At 47.2% G+C, this 23,667-nt stretch overlaps 1 protein-coding gene across 1 annotated transcript in view; it reads left to right on the top strand.

Annotated features, from left to right (window-relative positions):
* Fat2 (FAT atypical cadherin 2) overlaps window positions 1-23,667 on the top strand; it is a 58,830-nt gene that overhangs the window by 8,925 nt on the left and 26,238 nt on the right. The window contains exons 3-10 of the mRNA XM_055602859.1: window positions 3,033-3,091; window positions 4,689-5,000; window positions 8,351-8,561; window positions 9,845-9,984; window positions 11,207-11,488; window positions 12,792-13,002; window positions 15,858-19,916; window positions 21,770-21,966. Coding sequence (XP_055458834.1) covers window positions 3,033-3,091; window positions 4,689-5,000; window positions 8,351-8,561; window positions 9,845-9,984; window positions 11,207-11,488; window positions 12,792-13,002; window positions 15,858-19,916; window positions 21,770-21,966 — 5,471 coding nt within the window. The remainder of the gene's footprint in view (window positions 1-3,032; window positions 3,092-4,688; window positions 5,001-8,350; window positions 8,562-9,844; window positions 9,985-11,206; window positions 11,489-12,791; window positions 13,003-15,857; window positions 19,917-21,769; window positions 21,967-23,667) is intronic.

Genomic DNA, 23,667 nt, shown 5'->3' with positions numbered 1-23,667 from the left:
AGAACATTCCAGATCTCTGGATATCCTTAAAACAAAACAAAACAAAACAAAACAAAACAAAACAAAACAAAAGCCATGCTCTGACCACATTTCTCCACATTCTCAGAGGGCCACAGTGTACCAGAGGCAGACAGCAGCTCATTGAGCAGATCCCACATACATTCTTTGGTCCCATAGTCCCCTCCCCAACCCTGATTGTCTCAGTCCCAGCCTGCTTCCTCCAGTTATGTCACCTGCCACTCCTGTTCCCGATGGAGTTTGAGAGATGCTGCTGCAGGCCTAATGTAAGGAAGGCTGACCTTTTCCATGTGATCCAATCTTTCCTACTCCACAACATTCTCTTGCCCCAGAAGGACAGACTGTAGAGGGGGAAGAGAGGCTGCTTGTGGGCTTTCCCAGGAGCCCAGGACCCGGGAATAGGGGACAAACAGTAGGTAAGGAATGCGCTGGCATTCTTTGACACTGAAGACTTCACCTTTGACCTCAGGCTGTAGATACATTCATTCTCTTGTCTCTGAGCTTAGGGAACTTTTAGAAAACAGGTCCAAGCAGGTTCTCCCCACAGGTTCACCCCATGTCCCCAGTGTCCTGAACCCCCCATCCCACTCTTTTTTTTTTTTTTTTTTCAGAAGAGTGAGGAGATGGATCCCTCACCTAAGGCATTAACTCCTCAGTTTCTCCCAATCCCTCTTCTATTTACTGTCAACAGTTCTCTGGCAGCAGGCCAGGCCTGATGTGCTTGGAGGCAGAGGCACTCCCCAGCTTCCCTGCAGCCAGGCAGAAGAAATCCCGAGTAGCATGAAGTTTTAACTCTGACACAAGCATCATATCCACCATCAGGCCCCAACCCACCTTCCTCACACAAGCCACTGTACCATCCCACGTTCTTGGAAGGCTCCTCTGTGTCCTTGAGGTAAAGTCAGGGCTCTCTGGGTCCCAAAAGCTGGCACCTAAATGGACCCCACTGACCTCCCTGGCTTCAGGGTACCCATCTCACTGTACCTCTTTTGGCTCTGGCCCACATGGCTGTGTCAACATAAAAACCACAGCTCTTATCTTGAAGTGAATAAGAGTTTATCCTGGAGCCTAGTGTGTGACTCTAGCCTGGGAATACAAATTTAAGTCACCCCAGTCAAGTCCCACGTTCAAGGATGGATGTGGTCTCACAGGGTTTTTATAGGTTTACAGAACAAAGAAAGTCATAAATCTAAACAACTTTAAAATATATTGGCGGGTGCACCAGAGAGGCAGGAACATCGAAACGGGAAGCTTTTTTATAGACCCAAGATGCTATCTGATGACATTCTTGGCTCTTGGATTGGTAGAAGCTCATATTCTGTTAAGTTAATAGCTTCTAAGACGTTTTTATTTGTTATCATGAGATGTTAGTTCAGATACAGAGCGGGCCAGGGAAAGGCTGTTCCAGAAGGCTAAACTAGCCCAAGATAAAATAATCACCCTCTGAACCTACAAAATTCCAGCTTCTCCACAGGACTGAAACCCCAGTTAGTCCACTCGTCTCTGCATACACACACCCCTTCCAGGAGGATTTTCTTGTTCACACCCAGACACAGCTTCTTCAAGATTTTTTGTTCACAGCTGCTTTGGACCATAGAAGCTCTTAACACAGGGTTTGGCAAATGCTACAGAAGTTTCTCTCCTCTCTCACTATGTAGTCCTGGCTGGCCTGGAACTTGCTAAATAGAACAGGGATTAAAGCTTGTCTGCATGTCAGGCTTTCCCCCTCTTTTTGTCTGTGCGGCCTTTAATCTCCCACAGAGCCCAATCAGATAGATAGTTCCTATTTAGCTCTGGATAGACCTGGGTGTGGTGTCGAATGCCTACAAACCCAGCACTGTGGAGGCAGGAAGATCAAGAGTACAAAGGTGGCCTCAGCTACAGAGTGAGTGAATACCTGGACAGTTTGAGTTACGTAGAAAGGTACTGCCTCAAGAAAGCCGAAATAGACAGACGATAATTTGGGGATGATAGTTTCAACCCGTGAACATTTGAAGGTAACATCTGCACTAGGTATTGGTCCGTGCTTACATTTCCACCAGTAAAACACAACCATCCAAGCTGCTCTCTAGATGGTTATGGGTTCCGGGTGAATTAAGATGTAGCATTATAGAAAGAACTTAGAAGAAAGCCTAGCATGTACAGGGTCAGCAATATTGGCTCTGTGATGTTGAAGGATGGAGGAGTAGGGACATTGGAATGAACAAGTGGCTGGGGAGAGCCCTAGACTATGGTGGATCAAAAAGTGAAGGAGCAGGAATCTCTCAGAAGTGACTCAACAGATGTTGATGAGCTACTTGAGGAGAGGTAGAGGGAAAAGAGTGACCTTGAGGTGGGGTGATGGGAAAACTTAGTTCAGAGGTGAAAAGCAATAATAACAGTGTGTCACCTTGGGCTGTGAGAGGTAGGGACTTACTTACGCCATGCAAGCTCGGGGGATGCTTTCTGTCCTAATGTGGAGGTTCACCTTTGCAGGACCTCAACCACATCTCACCTTCATGGGCACTCCTTGGGAATCCAGACACCAAGGATGTCCAGAGACTCGAAGGTCCACAGGGAGGAGCAGCTCAGGGGGTCACCAAGCAGTGGTTTCAGGAACACGAATCCCCAGAGGGGCAGGGAGGAGGTGGGGAGAGAATGTCCAAAGATAGAGACAAAACAATGCTGAGCACAATGGCTGTATACCTGGAATCCCAGCACTCAAGAGGCTGAGGTTGGCTCCAGGCTGGGCAGGCTGCTGATAGTGTGTGGGTTACTGAGTTTTGGATACCCACCCTCCTGCCTCACGGTGAAAGTGGATGTAGGTGAGAACTTTGCTTAGCACATTCTCTGTTCATGTCTCCCACCTCCTCACCATCCCATCCCCTTTTCCAGAGCTCCAAAAGTAAACAGACAAACAAACAAACAAAAATCCAGGACTCTCATCTGAGAGCTGTGTGTAGCACTGAGCCTGTCCCTGTAACAAGGTCCTGGGAACCCTTTGTTCATGTCTCTCTCCATCCATCCCTTTCCAGGTCTCCTGTCCACCGCCAAGCAGCTGGATCGAGAGAACAGAGATGAGCATGTCCTGGAGGTAAGTGGTGGGGAGGCAGGGCACTGCTTCTGAAAAGGGGGCTGGGCTGTAGGCAGCCGGCTGCATGGCTCCAGAGCTCTGGCTAGTTTCTAGCCCATCCCTCTTGGCTTGGGGAGAGCAAAGCACTTAATGGTCCTTTCCGGGGTTCGATGAAGGGCCAGAATAAAGGTTCCTGTCTTCTAGATCTGTGTTCTTTCTAAGGTGTCTTTAAGATCGCATGGCACTAACCCTACTTCAAGGCTCCCACACTACTCTAGAGGGGAGTAAATTAGTAGCAGTTATGAACCTAGCTAGCTATTCCCCTCCTGCGCAGCCCACAACCCACCAGCCATCTCATCTAGCCTTAGGGCACCTGGAGGGTAGGTAGGGATGCCCCATAGTCATTAGCAGCTTGGAGGTCATTCTGCCTTTCTATGCTACAGGCTAAGAAATTCTCGTCCCCTTTGAAGCATACCGGGGTAGCACATCTGTGGTCCCAGCTATTTAGGAGAATCTCAAGTTCAAAGCCAGTCTAGGCTACGAAGGGAATTCAAGGCAGTCTGTAAGCTTAGTGAGAGACCTTGTGCCAAGGTTAAAAAATAGAGAAAAATGAAAGTGCCACTCACTGGTAGATCATGTACACAGCATTTGTGAGGCTCTGGGTTGACATCCTGAGTCAAAAGAAAGAAAGAAAGAAAGAAAGAAAGAAAGAAAGAAAGAAAGAAAGAAAGAAAGAAAGAAAGAAAGAAAGAAAGAAAGAAAGAAAGAAAGAAAGAAAGAAAAAGAGAGAATGAAGGAAAAAAGAAATGAAGGAAGGAAGGAAAAGAAAGGAAAATCATTTGTTATTAGGAGCAAAATGGCCTTGATTTTCCAGTTCAGTAAGCTTAAAAATCTAGAACACTGGTTCTCAACCTGTGGGTCATGACCCCTTCATAGGGGTCACCTAAGACCATTGGAAAACACAGATTTACATTATGATTCATAATAGTAGCAAAATTACAGTTATGAAGTAACAACAAAAATAATTTTATGGCTGAAGTCACCACAACATGAGGAACTGCGTGCTAATGGGTTGCAGTGTAAGGAAGGTTGAGGACCCCTGATCTAGAAGAACTTCTAAACTGCTTCTTTCATGTGCAGAGTGAGGCTTAAACCCAGGGCCTCAATGCATGCTAGGCAAGTGCTGTACCGCTGAGCCACACCCCAGCCTCTGAGCTACCGTGAGTGGAAACGTCTTGTCTTGTACCATTTCCTCAGCACTATGGATGTGTCAGACGACTGGGTCCCAGCACCAACAGCACATGATTCTAAAGTTGGGCTTTATTTTGGGTATCAGGCAGCATGTCTGACCCAGGTTTCACCCATTCCTGCAAAAAATGCTGTCTAACCCAAGCAGAGTAAACAAGGCTTCTGGCAATCAAGGGAAGAAGGCCAGGCTTTTGTGGTAGATTCTAACTATGCCTTCTTCTGGTTCTTTCTGGTTCCCTGCTGTTCTAAGGCCAGACTGTGGCAGTAGCAGCAACCAGTTCTAACACTGGAAGCCATGATAGGACCATGGTGACGCTGGGCACTCCTTCACAGTGGCAGCACAGGAACTCACACACCGTTCTGTCTACAGGTGACTGTGCTGGACAACGGGGACCCCCCGCTGAGGTCCACTTCCAGGGTGGTGGTGCGCATCTTGGATGTCAACGACAACACACCCATGTTCTCCCACAAGCTCTTTAATGTCCGTCTTCCGGAGAGACTGAGCCCCTTGTCCTCGGGGCCCGTGTACAGGCTGGTGGCTTCGGACCCAGACGAAGGTCTCAACGGCAGCGTCACCTACAGCATCGAGGAGAGTGATGAGGAGAGCTTCCGGATTGACCCTGCCACGGGGGTTGTTTTTTCCAGCAGCACCTTCACAGCCGGAGAGTACAACATCCTAACGGTGAGTGGACGGAGGGCTGCAGAGCTGGAGGGCACAAGCTGTGATTTTCCTTCTTTTTTTTTTTTTCCTTTCTTTCCAGTCTGTTTTAGCTCATAAGGAGGTGGAGGAGGAGCCAGGCTCACCCCTGAGAGACACTCACAGCCTGTTCTGCTGGACCAGCATTAATCCATTCCTTAGAATTGCATCCCCAAAGATTACCGCTAGACTCCACTTTGTGTGTGTGTGTGTGTGTGTGTGTGTGTGTGTGTGTATACATATGTACTCTTGTGCAGTAGTTCCTTCTCTCTCTCTTTTTGAGACATGCACTCTCATTGACCTGGAACTCACTAAGTAGGCTAGGCTAGCAGGTTGTTGAGCCTGTGATTCACCTGTGTGTATGTGTGTGTGTGTGTGTGTGTGTGTGTGTGTGTGTGTTGTCTCCCCAGCACTGGGATTACAAATGGGCCTCACAGCACCCATTTTTTTTAATGGCTTCTAGGGATTCAGTTCATGTGCTTGAAAGGCAGGCACTTTGCTGACTGAGCTATCTCCCCAGCCCCTTGACTCTACCCTTAGAATAACTTAAGTGTATGGGTGTTCTGCCTACATGTATGTGTGTGCCCTTGTACACACCTGGTACCCAAGGAGGCCTTAAGAGGGCATCAGATCCCCTGACACTGGACTTATAGATGGTTATAAACTTCCATGTCGGTTCTGGGAACTGAACTCAGGTCCTCTGGAATAGCAGCCAGTGCCCTTCCCTCCAGCCCCCTAGATTCTACCTCTTGAGAAAGACTCCCCAGCCTCAGCACTGCATCACTAGGAACCAACCATCACTAGGAACCAAGTACATGGAGCTTTGAGGGACACACTCAAACCATCTCTAGACCGCAACAGGGTGAAGCAGGCGAGGAAGGGCCTGGAGGGTGTCTAGAGAAGAATGGTCCCAGATGATGAATTTATGTGAGGGACCAGGCGGAGGGACATCGCTTCTTCAGTGCCTTGCCTTAGGGAACCAGGGAGTCCCCACTCTCTCCCAGGGGACTGAATTGTGGACTGTGACCTTTTCTCTTTGAGAGCAATAAAGGCCCTTGACATTCTCCGCTCTTACGGGTAACAATATAGAAAAATTGACCATGGTCTCAGAATCAAAATACACCTGTTGGGCACCTTATTTTTTTAACAGTTTTATTTACTTCATTTTTTAATTCTGAAAATGGTTTTTAGACTGGGTCGTACTATGTAGCGTAGCTGTCACTATGTCACCGCCTAGCCTTGGAAGTCACTGAGTAGATGAGGCTGGCTTGGAACTCACAGAGATCACCTATCTCTTGCCTTATCAGTGCTGGGATTAAGGCATGCTCCACCATCCTCTCGGAATTTGTGTTTTTGAAAAGTATGTGCGCATGTGTGGAAGTGCGTACAGCTGAAGGCAGCTACCTGTGGAGGGGGCTAGAGGCGCCTGATTGTCTCTAGAGCTGGTGTTACAGGTGGCTGCTGAGAACTGACCTCAGGTCCTCTGCAAGAACCGCAGGTGCTCTTGACTGCCGATCCATCTTTTTATCACCCTGTGCTTGGGTTTTCAGCCAACTACAGCCATGTGGCATCTGTTAGGCAAATGTTCCACCACTGAGCCACATCCCCAAGCCCTAAAATCATTTTTAAAGTCCTGAACTATTTTGGGTGAAAATGGCCTGTCTGAGACCACAAGTTCAGGGCTGTGGATTCCAGGGCCAGTTTCACCTGTCTTGGTGCGTTTCCTGCACCCTGGATTTTATTCCACGCATCAAGCTGCATGTCTAACCCAAGAGTTTCCAGACATTCCCCCATAAGCATCCAATAACCCGGAGAAGCTTGAGGAGAGCAGAGGCAAAGGCGTCTGAGAATCATGAGCAAAAATAAATGAATTATCTCTAAGAAACAGACCATGGGCCTTCTTGGGTGAAGGAGAGCAGCTCCTGTCTTGACTTCTGACCTTGACTTTTTCCTCTTCTTCAGACAAGTCCTTTGAGTCTTTTGAATCTCTGTAAACTGAGGCTAAGATGTCAGTGTGTCAAAAGGCAGGTCGTGCGTTCTCATATCACACCACTAAACTGAAGCCCAGCCTTGTTGCTGGTGGGTCACGACTCAGAGTGTGAACTCAGGGTCACATGACTCAGGGTGTGAACTCATTATGTGTGTCCCTGTTTCTAGCTACAAGGGGGAGATACGTTATTGTAGTATGTCTCCCAGGCCTGCAATGAGGGCTAAACATTGCCCACAGAGCTCTTAGAGCGAGGACTGGTCTTAGCAGAACTCAGTGAGTTCATTATGTTTGTTGGCGGTGATACGGAGTCTATGAGTGTAAAATCCAATTTAGGAATTGCTATGCAGTAAAATATAGTGGTTTTCTCTGATAATCCTTCTTTGATCACCGTGATCAAAGCCCCGACAGGAGCAGCTTAAGAAAGCAAAGACTTTTTTGGGCTCACATGTCTAGAGGGTTTTGTCTTTGATTGCTTGGCAAACGTCACGGTGGTAGGATTATGTGGCAGAGGAGTCTACATGGCTGTCCAGGGAGCTGAGAAAGAGATTCAGGTGGGGACTGAGGCACGAGATAGTTCTCAAAGATGTGCCCTAGTGACTTCCATTTCAGCCCACGCCTACATCTCACCGGCTCTCATCATACCAAACTTCATAGGAAGAACACATCAAGAGACCGACCCGTCCACTAGGTCAGCACCCTTACGATCTAATTTTTCCTGGAAATGCTGTCACAGATGTGCCACAAAGCATGCCTTACTAATCACCTATAGACATTTATCAATGCAGTCGCATTAGTTACTTCTGTGGCTGTGATCAGACACCATGACCAAACGCAGCTTTAGGAAGAAAGGGTTTGTTTTTGGGGTTCCAGAAGGATAGAATTCATAATGTACGGGAAAGCATGGTGGCAGGAGCAGGAAGCAGAGAAATCCACACACAGGAAGCAGAGGGAGACAGAACAGGAAGCAGGGCAAAATGATAAACTCTCAAAGCCCACCCCGGTGACATGCTTTCTCCAGCAGAGCTGCATCTCCTAACGGTTCCACAACCTCCTCAAACAGTGCTGTCTACTAGGGATCAAGTGTTCAAGTATCCCAACCAAAGGCAGATATTTCTCATTCAGACCACCACACCCATCAAACTGACAATCAATATTAACTGCCCCAGCATTTTATTTTGTTTTCTCCACTAACCAAGAGATTGTAGAATGTAGGCCAGATGTGTTTGCCTAGCAACTATCAGAGCTGCTGTCTATCATCATCCTTCAAGTGTGTGTCCAACGGATGAGTGAGTGGATGGAGGGCCACGTCCACAATGACTCAACTTGGCTTTTGGTGTCTTCTTAGATCAAGGCCACAGACAGTGGGCAGCCAGCCCTCTCCACCAGTGTCCGGCTACACATTGAATGGATTCCCCGGCCTCGGCCATCCTCCATCCCACTGTCCTTTGATGAGCCGCACTACAGCTTTACAGTCATGGAGACAGACCCTGTGAACCACATGGTAGGAGTCATCAGTGTAGAGGGACGACCTGGCCTCTTCTGGTTCCACATCTCAGGTGAGGACCAAGGAGGACAAACCCCTCTATTTTCATGTCTCCACCATAGCCCTTCTTTTTGTTCTGATGATCACCTCTTCCCTGGTTTTCTGGGCCTGGTTTCCCTGGTTTCCTTCTGTAGAAGGAAGAACACATCTGCCTAGGCCTCTTCTCTCATAGCCAATATTCTGTTTATTCATGGCATTTTTTTTTTTTTGCTTTTAAAAAAAATCTTCTAATGTTTGATTATGTGGATGTGTGGGTATCTGTCTGTGGATATGCCATGTGAGTGTGGATTCCTGCAGAAGCCATTTGGCCCCCGAGCCCCTGGGACTGCAGTTAGTAGATAATTGTAAGGCACTCAACGTGAATGCTGGGAACTGAACCTGGGTCCTCTGGAAGAGCAGCTACCACACTCAAACACTGACCCCCTCCTGGCAATTTTATACATGTTTAGTTTTATCTAACCATGAGCCCTTTTGTCTTCTATCTTCCTGCTCCACCCCTTAAACCTTTCTATCTGGGTTTTATTTTTTTTTAATTAGTTTCTTTTCTTTTCTCTTACTTTTTTTTTTTCCCGCACAGACTTGTTCTCACTTGTCCTTGTGTCTGTCACAGGCAGTTTGCACAGTCTAATATGAAGCTGTGAGGTCCAGCTTCGTTGTCCCCACGTGTCTTAATCCCACGTGTCAGCCACTTTTGTGTTGTGATACAATCTTACGGTTTCGGAGTCTTCAGCCCATGGTGGCTTAGGTCCATGTGCTCGGGCAGACCCTCATGGCAGCAGGAATGTGTGGTGAATGGCTGCTGTTCACTTCATGGCTGACAAAGAAACAGAGAGCTAGGCAAAAAGAACCAAGGGATTCTCCCAAGGACCCAGCTCCCCAAAGAGTACCACCATCTGAGACCGGGCATTCAAATCATGAGCCTGTGGCCACACTGACTGATCAAGCCACAGCAATGCCAGAAGCAGAAAACATTCTCTAGCAGTTTTTGCATTCCCACAGGGCTCTCAGCCCTCACAGACCTGTGTTTCTTTAGATCATTTGATGATTGGACAGATAATATAATACAATATCTTTTTATATATAATATGTTTTTATATACTCCAGACTGTCACCAGATAGCTACCATCCCCAAATGGTCTTAGATGCTCTGATTCAGCCTCTTCCTTGCACACCCACAGACTTGCCAAAGTCAGCCAAGGTCGCTGCTTACCAGGTGCTCCAGGTCTGTGGCCAAATCCAGGTTGGGCTACAGCTGCCTAAGTCACTGACGTCATATCTGCTCTTTCCCTCCTCCAGATGGAGATAAGGACATGGACTTTGACATTGAGAAGACCACGGGCAGCATTGTCATAGCCAGGCCTCTTGATACAAGGAGAAAGTCCAGCTATAACTTGACTGTGGAGGTGACAGATGGGTTCCACACCATTGCCACCCAGGTGAGAGGCCTTTGTCAAGAGGCCCTGGCTTGGGAGGAGATGAAAGGTGAAGCTGGTTGGAGTAAGGCTATCGAAGGCTTTCTGTTGATGTCGAGGTTCCTTAAAGAGTACTAGGTTCTGGGTACCAGTCTTACTTGATACACACTCCACTTCTGTAGTTGTGGGAGTATCCCCCCCCATCTACATCTCCACATAATAAGAGAATTGATGTGAACAAATAGTTTTAATTAAAGATAGTCTGCCACAAGGGCTACAGTGGATATGAGGGGTGACGAGTCGCAGGGTTTTCCACTTCTGCTCTGATTGTTGTAGAGTAAAGCCATTTCACATACTGGGACTCTCCACATTTTTCTTGAAGAGATAGCCGATAAGGTTGTTCTGTTTGTTTTCTCTTCCTATTGCTGTGATAAGATACCCTGACAAAAGCAACTCGACAAAGAAGGGATTGATTTGGCTCACAGTTCGGGTTACAGCTCTCCAGGCCAGGGAACTCAGGATGCAGGAACTTGAAGCAGCTTGGTTACATTCTACCCAAGTCAAGAGTAGGAAGCAGTGAATTAATGCCTGTGGTTGCTTGCTCTTCCTACTGTTATACAGTCCAGGATCTCTTGCCCAGGGCACGGCACAGCATTGGATGGGTTAATATAATCAAGATAATCCTTCACAGATAAGTCTACAGGCCAGCTAATGCAGACAACACCCCCTTGAGACTCCCTTCCTAGGCAATTCTAGTTTGCGTCAAGTTGATAATTAACACTAACCACCACAGGGACTTACTCTGTAGCCCAAGGTGGCCTCAAACTCATGGTAATTCTGCCTCGGATTCCCATAGACTGGGATTACAGGCGATCAACATTATGTTTTGTGTGTGTGAGAGTGGAAAGCTAGACAGGGTGGTGTATGCCTTTAATCTGAGCATTCATGAGGGAGAAGCAGGTGGATCTCTGTCTGTGGCTGCCCTGTTCTACAGAGAAAATTCCAGGATAGTCCTGCCTACACAGAAATCCTGTCTCAAAAAGAAAAAAAAAATAATCTCCTGGGAAATCTGGTATCTGAAAGCTTTTTATTTTGAAATCTTTCCATACATTCAGTAGCTATTCACTTGCTAGAATGGCAGCTGCTTCTCAGTCACTGCCAACATGGATTGGACCATGAAGTTCCAGCAGGTACTGTGCCTGTGTAGTTCACAATCTGCCTCTTTGCTCCTTGTCCTCCTGCCTAGGTGCGCATCTTTATGATTGCCAACATCAACCACCACCGGCCTCAGTTCCTGCAGGATCACTATGAAGTCAGTGTTCCCCAGGACACGCTGCCTGGGGTTGAACTCCTCCGGGTCCAGGCCACGGATCAAGACAACGGCAAAGGCCTCATCTATACCGTCCACAGCAGCCAGGACCCTGGAAGCGCCAGCCTCTTCCAGCTGGATCCGAGCAGTGGGGTGTTGGTGACAGTGGGGAGACTGGACCTGAACCCCGGGCCTTCTCAGCACATTCTGACAGTTATGGTGAGTAAACCCAGGAGCAGATGAGGACGGAAATCTTAGTTACTTTCTCATTGCTGTAATGAAATACCCCGACAAAAGCAAAGTAAGAAAAAAAGTTCCAGAAGGCTTCATTCCATCATGGCAACAGAAGCAGCAGGCTGTCTGGTCACATTCATCCACACTCAGGAGACAGAGAGTGAACAGGAAGTGAGGCCAAGCTATGAAGCCTCAAAACCCACTCCCAGTGACTCACTTCCTCATACAGGCCTTCATCTCCTAACGCTTCTACAAACTGCTCAGTCTAGGCACCAAGCATTCAAACACATGAGCCTCTGGGGTTGTGTCATATTCAAACTACAATGGGCTTGCAGGCAGGTAGAGAGAGTGGACATGCTGGCCCTGATGAGCCAGGAATGTTGACAAATTTGTAACGTAATCCCTGAGGTGTAATATTTTACAGTTGGTCAGAGATACCTGCTTGAAAGGATGCCTGAAGTGAAGATACAGATGGAGTAGCTGGCTGGCAAGCAATCTTCTGCCAGCCTCAGCTTGCTCATCCCCAATATCTACAACAGATCTCTGCCCACTCTGTGATTTTTATGGATGTCCTGTAGACTCATGTATTGTCAGACTTGGGAGGGACCTAGAGGTCCTCCAGCTCAAGGCAAGGACAAGAATCAAGCAAGCAGGTCTGCAGAATGTAACATTTAAGGAGGACTCACTATCTGGGTCCTGTTCTTCTGTGACTCCGAGAGTGAGAGTTGCCTCAAAATTTGCACCTTACATTCCCTAACTACCCCAGCTCTGGCCCCGCCATTCCTCCTATCTATACCTCTTATCTATACCACAGCGGGAGAAAATTTGCTAACTACCACACAGTTATTTATGAGGAGGCTGGACTCAGAATTGGATCTCCTGTCTTGGGGTCAGTATTCTTACATGCTAATTTATTATCCTCTGGGAATATTAATGTACATTGAAGGATTTCAGAAGGCCTGCCACCAAGAGAGCCCTTTGACTTTATTCAGTTCAGTGTTTCCCAAATCTACATGACTAAAGAACACTTTTAATGAGTTAGTATCTTAAAGAACTCATAGCCTGAGACCTGCTGTATTTCTTCCTATTATGCCTTTCTTCTAAAGTAGAAACAGCCAAGCCAAATAACTGATAATGAGACATCTATAAAAGCATAGATTAGAAAAGGATTTAAAAGAATCCACAGAAATTAGGCAGCCTGTTCATTGGCATTCTGTCTCCTGGACCTGACTCTGACCCTACCCTCTTCAATTCTGTTTGCCATCTGCCCTGCTAAACCCTGTGTTAGGTCCGAGACCAAGAGATGCCCATCAAGAGGAACTTTGTGTGGGTAACCATTCATGTGGAGGATGGAAATCTCCACCCACCTCACTTTACTCAGCTCCAATACGAGGCCAAGGTTCCTGACACCACTGCCCCTGGCACAGAGCTGCTGCAAGTCCGAGCTGTGGATGCTGACCGGGGAGCCAACGCGGAAGTCCACTATTCCTTCCTTAAAGGTGAGGACCTGGCTGTGAGCTTGAGGAATTACACAAAGGGCCAGCAGTAGGGACACGGCTCTACAGGTTACTCAAGTACCAGCTCTGTAAGCAGTGACAGATGACCATTCTAGAACATTCTATGTGTCAGTGTGCTTCCAAAAATGGTAGCAACAATAAGCAAAGGCGCGCTCAAGTTCTGGGGAAATTTGTGAACAATATAATACAAGCCACCAGTGACCACGAGGAAGGCGTTTATAGGGCCTGTAACTGTGTTGGAAGGTAATGAATTCATGTACATGTGTGAGAAGGGAATGTGTAAGCACTTCATCAGGTTCATGACATCGTTTTTAGGAGTTCTATTTTCTACTCAGGCCACATATTGACTTGGCACCTGTTATATGATTTTCTTTCTCTAAAAACTGAGAATATCATCTTTGCTATAAGTCTGTAAGAATCCCAAGAAAAAATGTATATGTGTCATAAATTATAGAACGTGCAAATGCCAGAGATTTCACTGTCACTGAAAAGTGTCAATTATTAGTTAATGTGGGGCTAGAGAGATGGCTCCAAGGTTAAAAGTTTATACTGTTCTTGCAGAGGATCCAAGTTTATTTCTGCCTATGTTGGGCTTCTCACCCGTAACTCCCGCAGGAGGGGTGGAGATCTGACAGTTTAAAGTAGTAGACACTGTAGGAGGACGGTAACCATGACTTACTGTCTCCGCAGAGCACTAAACTGCTGAATGCATCTGCAAAAGTCAGAGATTTTTACTCATCCTTTTTGGGAGAAATGGTTACCCACAAGGCAGAGACCCTCATAAAGAAGAATATAGATTATGACACACTCATTCTTTATTTTCTGACTTATGGGATATGATTACATCATTTATCTCATTTCATCTCATTAGCAACTGTCCCGATAGTCTCATTTTATAGATAAAGATTAGTTTTAAGGGGCTGATGAGATGATTCAGTAGGTAAGGGTCTTAACCCTAACCTTAACCCAAACCTGACTTCACTGCCCAGGACCCACATGGTAGGAGGACAGAACTGAATGCCACAAGTCATCCTCTGACCTCCACAGCATGTGGTGACATACAAGTGTGCCCTCCCCCCTTGATGCACATGCAAAGTAAATAAATACATAAAAATTTTGAAACATTACTTGTAAACATTCTATGGATTTTAAAACCGCTCATGCTCACTTTTGAAAACATGGGAGATAATAGGAACTAGTGAAGAATATAAGGTGCAGGCAAAAATGCCAAAACCCAGAGATATCTGTCAATGCACTTCCTGTCCATCTTTTCCAAGCATCTTTTGGTAGCGCTGAGATCACAATGAGTCCATAATTTTGTGCCTTGACTTTTTTTTTTTTTATCCTCAGCAGCATAGCATGAGAAATAACTAGAATTATATTTAGATACTTAACTTAGGTACTGTTTTGTTTCATTTTTGAGACAGGGTCTCATGTTGCCCTGGCTGGTCTTAAACTCACTGTGTAGCCAAGGATGATCTTGAACTCCTTATCCCCCTGCCTTTGTCTCTCCAGTGCTGAAAGTACCAGCGTGCACCACCATGCCTGGCTAACTTAGCCACACTTAACGGAGCTACCCAAACCTGCTGTTTACTCGTGACCCCATATCTGCCTACCATCCCGTGAAAAGGCTCTAAAGAGTGGTAGAGTCAGATGGAAGGCTTTATGATGAAGCTCAGCTGTTTGTCTGGCCACATAAAACATGTATGATATAAAGAAAGGGTTAGGGTTATAGGTTACTCAAGTACCAGCCTGAGTGCTTCTAGTGGTGGCCAAACCAACCTCCCTGCCACTCAGGTTCTCTTGCAGGGAGAGAGTGCACATCTTTCTGGTTCCCCCTCAGACTTCATGATCAAATTCTGTTACAAGTGTCAGTTGGGTTTGAGTATATCCAGCCCTTACCTAACACTTGCTTTTCATTTTGTTTTTTAACCAAAGGAAAAAAAGATAGGTTCCAGGCCACATGCCTTTGTACGAAACATCTTTTATGGAGAGTCTGATATAATTTTTTCATTGACTTGTTTTTATAATAACCTCCTGATTTGTAGTAAAATTGGTTTTCTTTTTTAAAAGATCAGCATGAGGCTGCCTTCTAAAACACATATCAAAGCTGGAGTGAATCTATTTAAAGGAAAGTAGCCATAAGACACTGTTCTAAAAACAACTGGCCAATGGCTAAATATTGAAAAGAAACTATCAAGATGATGTGATCTGGCAGGAGATTAGGAGATACGGTATGGTGGGAGGCACAGTTCGGAAGCCTCTGGGTCTGGGCACTTTGTACCTTTCCTCCCCACTCGCCTCCTTCTTCCTTCTTCAAGCATGTTGAGAGACTTTCTAGTGGGAGGCCATAAAGGGAAGAGTGGCTTTTAAAGTCCCTGTCAGTATTGGCAGCCTGACTCCATGTTTGCAGACCCACCTTATAAGTATGTAAGCCGGAGTATTAAAGACAAATTCGAGGGATGCCTCTGAACGTTCTGCTGAAGCTCTTCTGCAAGAGGTGCTGATGAACTTGAGGGTGAACTATGCTTCCCTTGCAGAGTTTAAGTCCCCTTTCTGGGCTTCAAAGGCTCGTTGATTTGGTTTGTAGTCCAAGTTGTATCCCAGAGGCTTTTTAATCCCTCACACTTCTATTTAGGAAGCACCTACAGGGGGTGACATTTGGAACTACGGAGTGTGCATCTGCTCTGCACATGATATGCTAAATCCAGGGAGACTGAGACTCACAGTGTATCCTGTCTCTGCTCGGTGCCATGGCCTCTTGACTGACCTAAGAAGCCTGGCTGGTGTCTCTGTAGGGTGTGGCAAACTTCAGTTTGTCCTGTTTTTTGTTTCAGGCAACAGTGAAGGTTTCTTCAACATCGACTCCCTCCTAGGCATCATCACAGTAGCCCAGAAACTCGATCATGTCCATCACGCTAGGCACACGTTAACCGTGAAGGCAGAAGACCAGGGCTCCCCACGGTGGCATGACCTTGCTAAGGTGGTCATTCATGTCCACCCCTCCGACAGCAGTGCGCCCATCTTTTCCAAAGATGAGTACTTCATAGAGATCCCGGAATCAGTCCCTGTTGGCTCTCCCATCCTCCTTATCTCTGCTGCAAGCTCCTCTGAAGTCACCTATGAGTTAAGAGAGGGGAACAAGGATAGGGTGTTCTCCATGAACTCCTATTCCGGCCTCATCTCCACCCAGAAGCCCTTAGACCATGAGAAAATTTCCTTATACCAACTGAAAATCCGAGGCAGAAACATGGCTGGCGCGTACACGGACGTGGTGGCACTTGTCTACATCATCGACGAGAATGACAATGCTCCCACATTCCGAAAGTCAACTTTCGTGGGGCACATCAGTGAGGCAGCTCCTCTGCACAGCATGGTCCTGGATGAAGACAATAGCCCCTTAGTCATCCGGGCCTCCGACAGTGACCAGGAAGCCAATTCCTTGCTAGTCTATAAAATCTTGGAACCAGAGGCCTTAAAGTTTTTCAGAATTGACCCCAGCATGGGTACCCTAACTATCACGTCAGAGCTGGATTATGAGGACATACCCTTGTTCCAGTTCAATGTCTATGTCCATGACCAAGGAACGTCCATCTTATTTGCACCCAGACCTGCCAAGGTCATTATCCATGTCCGAGACGTGAATGACACCCCGCCCAGGCTCTCAGAACAGATCTATGAAGTGGCAGTGGTGGGACCCGTCCACCCTGGCATGGTGCTCCTCACAGTGCAGGCCAAGGATGAAGACTCAGAAGTCACCTTTAGCATCAAAACTGGCAACACTGATGAAGCTTTTGCCATTCACCCCACCACAGGCCAAATATCTGTGGTGAATCCTGCTCTTCTGGGGCTTTCTCAGAAGCTCAGTATTATGGCTTCTGATGGTCTGTATCATGATACTGCACTGGTAAAAATATTTTTGACCCAGGCCCTTGACAAAAGCTTACAGTTTGATCAGGATGTCTACAGGGCAAGAGTGAAGGAGAATCTACCCCACAGGCAGGCACTGGTAATTCTTGGTGTCCATGGAAATCATTTGAATGACACCCTCTCCTTCTTCCTCTTGAATGGCACAGACTTATTTCACGTGGTCAAGTCAGCAGGTGTGTTGCAAACCAGAGGAGTAACATTGGATCGGGAGCAGCAGGACACTCACGAAGTGGCAGTGGAAGTGAGGGACAACCGGCTCCCTCAGCGGGTGGCTCAGGCACTTGTCAGGGTCTCCGTTGAAGATGTCAATGACAATGTCCCTGAGTTTCAGCATCTGCCCTATTATACGGTCATCCAAGATGGCACTGAACCGGGGGATGTCCTCTTTCAGGTATCCGCCACTGATAAGGACTTGGGAGCCAATGGGACCGTCACATATGGGTTTGCAGAAGATTATGCCTATTTCCGGATTGACCCCTATGTTGGGGACATATCGCTCAAGAAGCCCTTTGATTATCAAGCCTTGAATAAATATCACCTCAAAGTCATTGCTCGGGATGCAGGTACCCCGCCCCTCCAAACTGAGGTAGAGGTACATGTCACTGTCAGAAATAAATCCAACCCATTGTTTCAGAGTCCATACTACAAAGTGAAAGTCCCTGAAAATATCACACTCTACACCCCAATTCTTCACACCCAGGCCCGGAGTCCAGAGGGCCTGAGGCTCATCTATAACATTGTCGAGGAAGAGCCTTTAACGCTGTTTACCACAGACTTTAAAACTGGTGTCCTTACAGTGACAGGACCGCTGGACTATGAGTCTAAGAACAAACATGTCTTCACGGTGAGAGCCACAGACACGGCTCTGGGAGCCTTTTCTGAAGCCACAGTAGAAGTCTTAGTCGAGGACATCAATGATAACCCTCCTACCTTTTCCCAGTTGGTATATACCACTTCAGTTTCCGAGGGCTTACCTGCTCAGACCCCCGTGATCCAACTGTTGGCTTCTGACCAAGACTCAGGACAGAACCGAGATGTCTCCTATCAGATTGTAGAGGATGGCTCAGATGTCTCTAAGTTCTTCCAGATCAATGGGAGCACGGGGGAGATGTTCACCCTCCAAGAGCTGGACTATGAAGCTCAACAACACTTTCACGTGAAGGTCAGGGCCATGGATCGAGGAGATCCCCCTCTCACTGGTGAAACCCTTGTGGTTGTCAATGTGTCTGACATCAATGACAATCCCCCAGAGTTCAGGGAACCTCAGTACGAAGCCAATGTCAGTGAGCTAGCAACCTGTGGCCATCTGGTTCTAAAAGTTCAAGCTCTTGACCCTGACGTTGGGGACACCTCCCGCCTGGAGTACCTGATTCTTTCTGGCAATCAGGACCGGCATTTCTCCATCAACAGCTCCTCAGGAATCATTTCTATGTTCAACCTTTGCAAAAAGCAGCTGGATTCATCTTACAACTTGAGGGTAGGTGCTTCTGATGGGGTCTTTCGAGCAACTGTGCCAGTATATATCAACACTACAAATGCCAACAAGTACAGCCCTGAGTTCCAGCAACACGTCTATGAAGCCGAATTAGCTGAGAATGCAAGAGTGGGGACAAAGGTGATTGAGTTGCTAGCCATAGACAAAGACAGCGGTCCCTATGGTACGGTGGATTACACCATCATCAATAAGCTGGCTGGCGAAAGGTTCTTCATCAATCCCAGTGGTCAGATCACCACCCTGCAGAAACTGGACCGGGAAAATTCAACTGAAAGGGTGATTGCCATTAAGGTCATGGCAAGGGATGGAGGGGGGAAAGTGGCCTTCTGCACCGTGAAGATCATCCTCACTGACGAAAATGACAATGCCCCACAATTCAAAGCATCTGGGTACACAGTGTCCATCCCATCCAATGTCAGCAGAGACTCCCCTGTCATCCAGGTACTGGCTTATGATGCAGACGAAGGTAGGAACGCAGATGTCACCTACTCAGTAGACTCAACTGAGGACGTTGCTGAAGAGATCATTGAAGTCAACCCAACCACCGGTGTGGTCAAGGTGAAGGAGAGCCTGGTGGGACTGGAAAACAGGGCTGTTGACTTCAACATCAAAGCCCAGGATGGTGGTCCTCCTCATTGGGACTCTCTGGTACCAGTACGACTGCAAGTGGTTCCTAATGAAATCCCTTTGCCCAAGTTTTCTGAACCTCTGTATACTTTCTCTGCATCTGAAGACCTTCCAGAAGGTTCTGAAATTGGGTCTGTGAAAGCAGTAGCTGCTCAAGATCCAATTATCTACAGTCTGGTTCAGGGTACTACTCCAGAAAGCAACAGGGATGGTGTCTTCTCCTTGGACCAGGACACAGGAGTCCTGAAGGTGAGGAAGGCCATGGACCACGAGTCCACTAAATGGTACCAGATTGACCTGATGGCACATTGCCCTCATGAGGATACTGACTTGGTATCACTGGTCTCGGTCAACATTCAAGTGGAAGATGTCAATGACAATAGGCCTGTATTTGAGGCTGATCCATATAAGGCTTTCCTCACTGAGAACATGCCAGGAGGGACTACAGTCATTCAGGTGACTGCCAATGACCAGGACACTGGAAGTGATGGACAGGTGAGCTACAGGTTGTCGGTGGAGCCTGGTAGCAACATCCATGAACTCTTTGCTGTTGACAGCGAGAGTGGCTGGATCACAACACTCCGAGAACTCGACTGTGAGACTCAGCAGACTTACAGTTTCTACGTGGTGGCCTTTGACCACGGACAGACCATCCAGCTGTCTTCTCAGGCCCTGGTTGAGGTGTACATCACGGATGAGAATGACAACCCGCCTCGGTTTGCTTCTGAAGACTATAGCGGCTCTGTGGTGGAGAACGGTGAGCCTGGTGAACTTGTGGCCACGCTGAAGACTTTGGATGCTGACATCTCTGAGCAGAACAGGCAGGTCACCTGCTACATCACAGGTAAGGTGCCTGTTATACATTGGAGGCATTGGGAGACACTGAGAACACCTAGCAGGGGGCACTCTGAGACGAAGGTCAGTCTCAGCTGTCCCCTCCAGAGACTTGGCATGTCTTTTCTCACTCATCTTTCAGGTATATTGGGAAAAGCCAACCAGGGAAAACTCCTAAAGCTGCCTATAAATTAGAAAGTACTTTGCAAAGAGGTAATCATTATTTCTTTAGGTGAGGAGGTGGAATCAAAGGATCATGTTATACTTGCTTGTCTTAGTCACTATCCTACTGCTGTGAAGAGACACAATGACTAAGGCAACTTCTATAAAAGGAAACATTTAATTGGGGTCTTGACTACAGTTTTAGAGGCTTAGTCCATGATCCTCATGGTGGGAAGCAGACAGGCATGGCTCTGAAGCAGTAACTGAAAGCTTTATATCCTGATCTCAGGCAGCAGGCCCAGAGACTCTGGGCCTGGAGTGGACTTTTAATACCTCAAAGCCCATTCCTAGTTGGCACACCACATCCAACAGAGCCACATCCCCTAATCCTTCCCAAACATTTCCACTCCCTGACTAAACATCCAAGTATATGAGCCCCTGGGTTCACTCTCATTCAAACTAGCACATTACTTTTGGCTGTTTTGTGAAGGGACTGGGGTACCCTAGAGTTGTGACTCAAAAGTTCTGGCAACTGCCTGTGTTTGTGGAATTGTGTTATGCCCAGGGCGAGTTTGAGAGAGGTTCTTTACCCAGAGTATATTAGTCACATCTCTTATTGCTATGACAAAAACACCTGATCAAAGCAACAGAACTAAGGAAAGGCTTATTTTGGCTTGTGGTTTAAAAAGGGATATAATCCACCATGCAAGAAGATGCGGCACCAGAGCATGAGGCATCCGAGCACACTGTATTCTTTTTTTCACTCAGTCCAGGCCCCCAGCCCATGAGCTGGTGCTGCCAACCATATTCAGGGTAGATTTTTTTTCCCAGTTAAACCTCTCTGGAAATGCTCTCATAGATGCTCATAGAGGAGCATTCATTCCCTGGATGGCCCTAAATTCAGCCGAGATGAAAATGAAGATGAGCCTTCACACAGAATGTCCTTTTCTTCTCATCCCCAGCACCATGCCTCCCACCCCTACCCCCCGTTCCATAAACATAGCTCATTCTGCCCATGCAGCTGTTCAGGGGGTTCACAGATGAGTATGATGTTCTAACAAAGAGCCTCAGACTCCCTGAGACAGACAGGGTCAGAACCACTTGAAACAGTTGGGGGAAAAAAATGATGTTTACCATCTTGGATACCAAACACTTGACAATACCAGTCTTGAAACCCCCAGAATAGGAGAATAATGGAGGGTGACAGTCAGCTCTTAAAAGAATAGAACCGTGGAAAATCTTAGAATCTGAGGGAGACTCCATCCTTCCACAGCTGTGCTGAGAGATGAGCACGTGCCCTCCACTCAGTGTGTGCCTTGATCTGTGTATTAAACCCTACAGTTATTGTCACTGAACGCTTCTTCTGCTCCACTGTAGAGCCAAGACATTTCTCATACAGATCTAGAATTTGCCTCCCTCTGACTCCCCTTAAGGCCTTCATAATCATGAGAAATAGGAGCCTTGTTCCTCCTACCAGCCACATTTGTACTTCTTGTAGTAATCATCTCACTTTAAAGTCGGAAGAGGTTTCCTAACGTCACAAGATAGACTCAATGTAGAATCATGGGCCCCTAGTTTAGGGATGAAAATTCTGCCTCTCCCAGCAATCCTGAAAGACAAGTCAGGGGTGCAGCCATCCAGGACACAGATCCCAGTTAATTCCTCTTCTTGGTTCCTGATAGCTGTACCTCTGCTTTTTAGAGGGAGACCCTCTGGGTCAGTTTAGCATCAGTCAAGTCGGGGATGAATGGAGGATCTCCTCAAGGAAGACCCTGGACCGAGAGCACATAGCCAAGTATCTTCTCAGAATCACAGCATCAGACGGCAAGTTCCAGGCTTCCGTTCCCGTGGAGGTCTTCGTTCTGGACATCAATGATAACAGCCCGCAGTGCTCACAGGTAGGCCCTGAAAGTATTGTTGTGGGAAGTAGAGGCAAGGAAGGTTGGGAGAAGGTAGGAGAAAAGAGACGAACAAACCCTCATTGGCCACCACGGTCCATATGTTCTTTGGCATCAGAAGCAGACCTTAGACTGGTGTCCATGGACAGGAGCCATTCTGGGCAGCTCCTTGTTCCAAGTCAAATCAAAACAGCAAACTCTTCAGGAATCGTGGTACACATCAGTCTCCTTTCACATCGTAGAAAGGCTATTTCTTTGCCACACAAACCCAGAGGTAGAGTGACATACATCTTCCTGCTGCCAAACCTGACAACCGAAGTTTGACCTCAAGGATACACACGGTGTAAGGAGAGGAGCAACTCTTAGAAGCTGTCCTCTGACCTTTACACAGCAGCTATGGCACATACATGAACACACACACACACACATACACACACACACACATACACAAATAAATGCCATAAGACAGCCGGAGAGTTTGCCCTTCAAATATATATTTTAAAGCAATAACTGTTTTTTAACTTTCAGAGGAATTTCCATTACTCCAAAAGTTTGCTTACAAAACCTTAAAGTGTGAACATTTTAATTTTGCAGCATCTCAACTTTGAACAATTCCTGTCTGCTGATAATCTAACCAGTCACGTTAGACACCTCAGTGTGTACCTATATGTACAGACACACATCTGCCCAGAGAGCCGGCTACCACCCCTCCCCCCACAGAGACAAATGCCTACAAAAATGTACACACATGCACGTTAGCCACTGCAGATCTGCTGAGCAAATGTGCACATATGTGTTTCATACAACTGCACCCATGTATGTACTTGCATATGGCATATTTCATGCTTGCGCATATAGCACCATGCAGCGCACATGAATACGCACACCCTGTTACTTTTCTTTCACCCCTCTCTTCTGTCACATAAAACACAGCAGAAGAGAGCCTGCAACATTTGTGCACTGGAATCCCAGATAAGCACGTTTTTGAGTGGTTTCAAGAAGACAGCGTGTTCTTTGGGGGAGAGAGGTGGCCACCTTTTTTTTCTCTTTCCCATTTGGTCATGTTTACATCCTCCCTCTTCTCCTGTCTTAGGAGAGGCCAGGCTCAGGCTCAACCTAGCCTTCTCATCAGCACCAGGGAGGAGAGATCTGAGACCCAGTCCCACACAGTCCAGTTGGGCATGATGTGTCCACCCAGAGAATGCTCAGAGTCCATGTTTGCCTGCACTCCATATGGTGCAAACTAGGATGTCAAGGGGACACCAAGTTCTCATGGGCTCCAGCTGTTTTCCGGTATCCAGAGCCAGTTTGCCCTGTTGGGGAGGGAGGGCAGGGCAGGGCAGGTGGTAGGGCTACTGAGATCTGGCTCTGCCTTGAAAGGCCACTGGTCTGTCCTGGGAATATGAGCAGGGAGGTGATCTTGGCAGCCAGGCCTTACAACAGAGGCAGGGATGGAGCTTGGCAGGGCTTGGCCTGAGGCTCTGCATCATCTGCTGCCAGACCTGCCTCAGCCTCTGCCCACTCCCAACAACCCTTTCTAAGTGGGATATGGTGGGTTCTTCCACCCCTGGGCATTGACTTGCCAATAGTGGCTGCTTGTGAGCCAAATTTTCAGTTATTCTCTGTCATTCTTCTTCTGACTTGTTACTGTTGCTGTGTGTGTGTGTGTGTGTGTGTGTGTGTGTGTGTGTGTGTGTGTGT

Source organism: Psammomys obesus, unplaced genomic scaffold (genome assembly GCF_907164565.1).
Source record: "Psammomys obesus unplaced genomic scaffold, mPsaObe1.curated_primary_1811, whole genome shotgun sequence".
In the NCBI taxonomy this organism is placed as follows: Eukaryota; Metazoa; Chordata; class Mammalia; order Rodentia; family Muridae; genus Psammomys; species Psammomys obesus.
The sequence above is the reverse complement of the archived record's forward strand: the minus strand, read 5'-3'. Positions and strand labels throughout refer to the sequence as shown.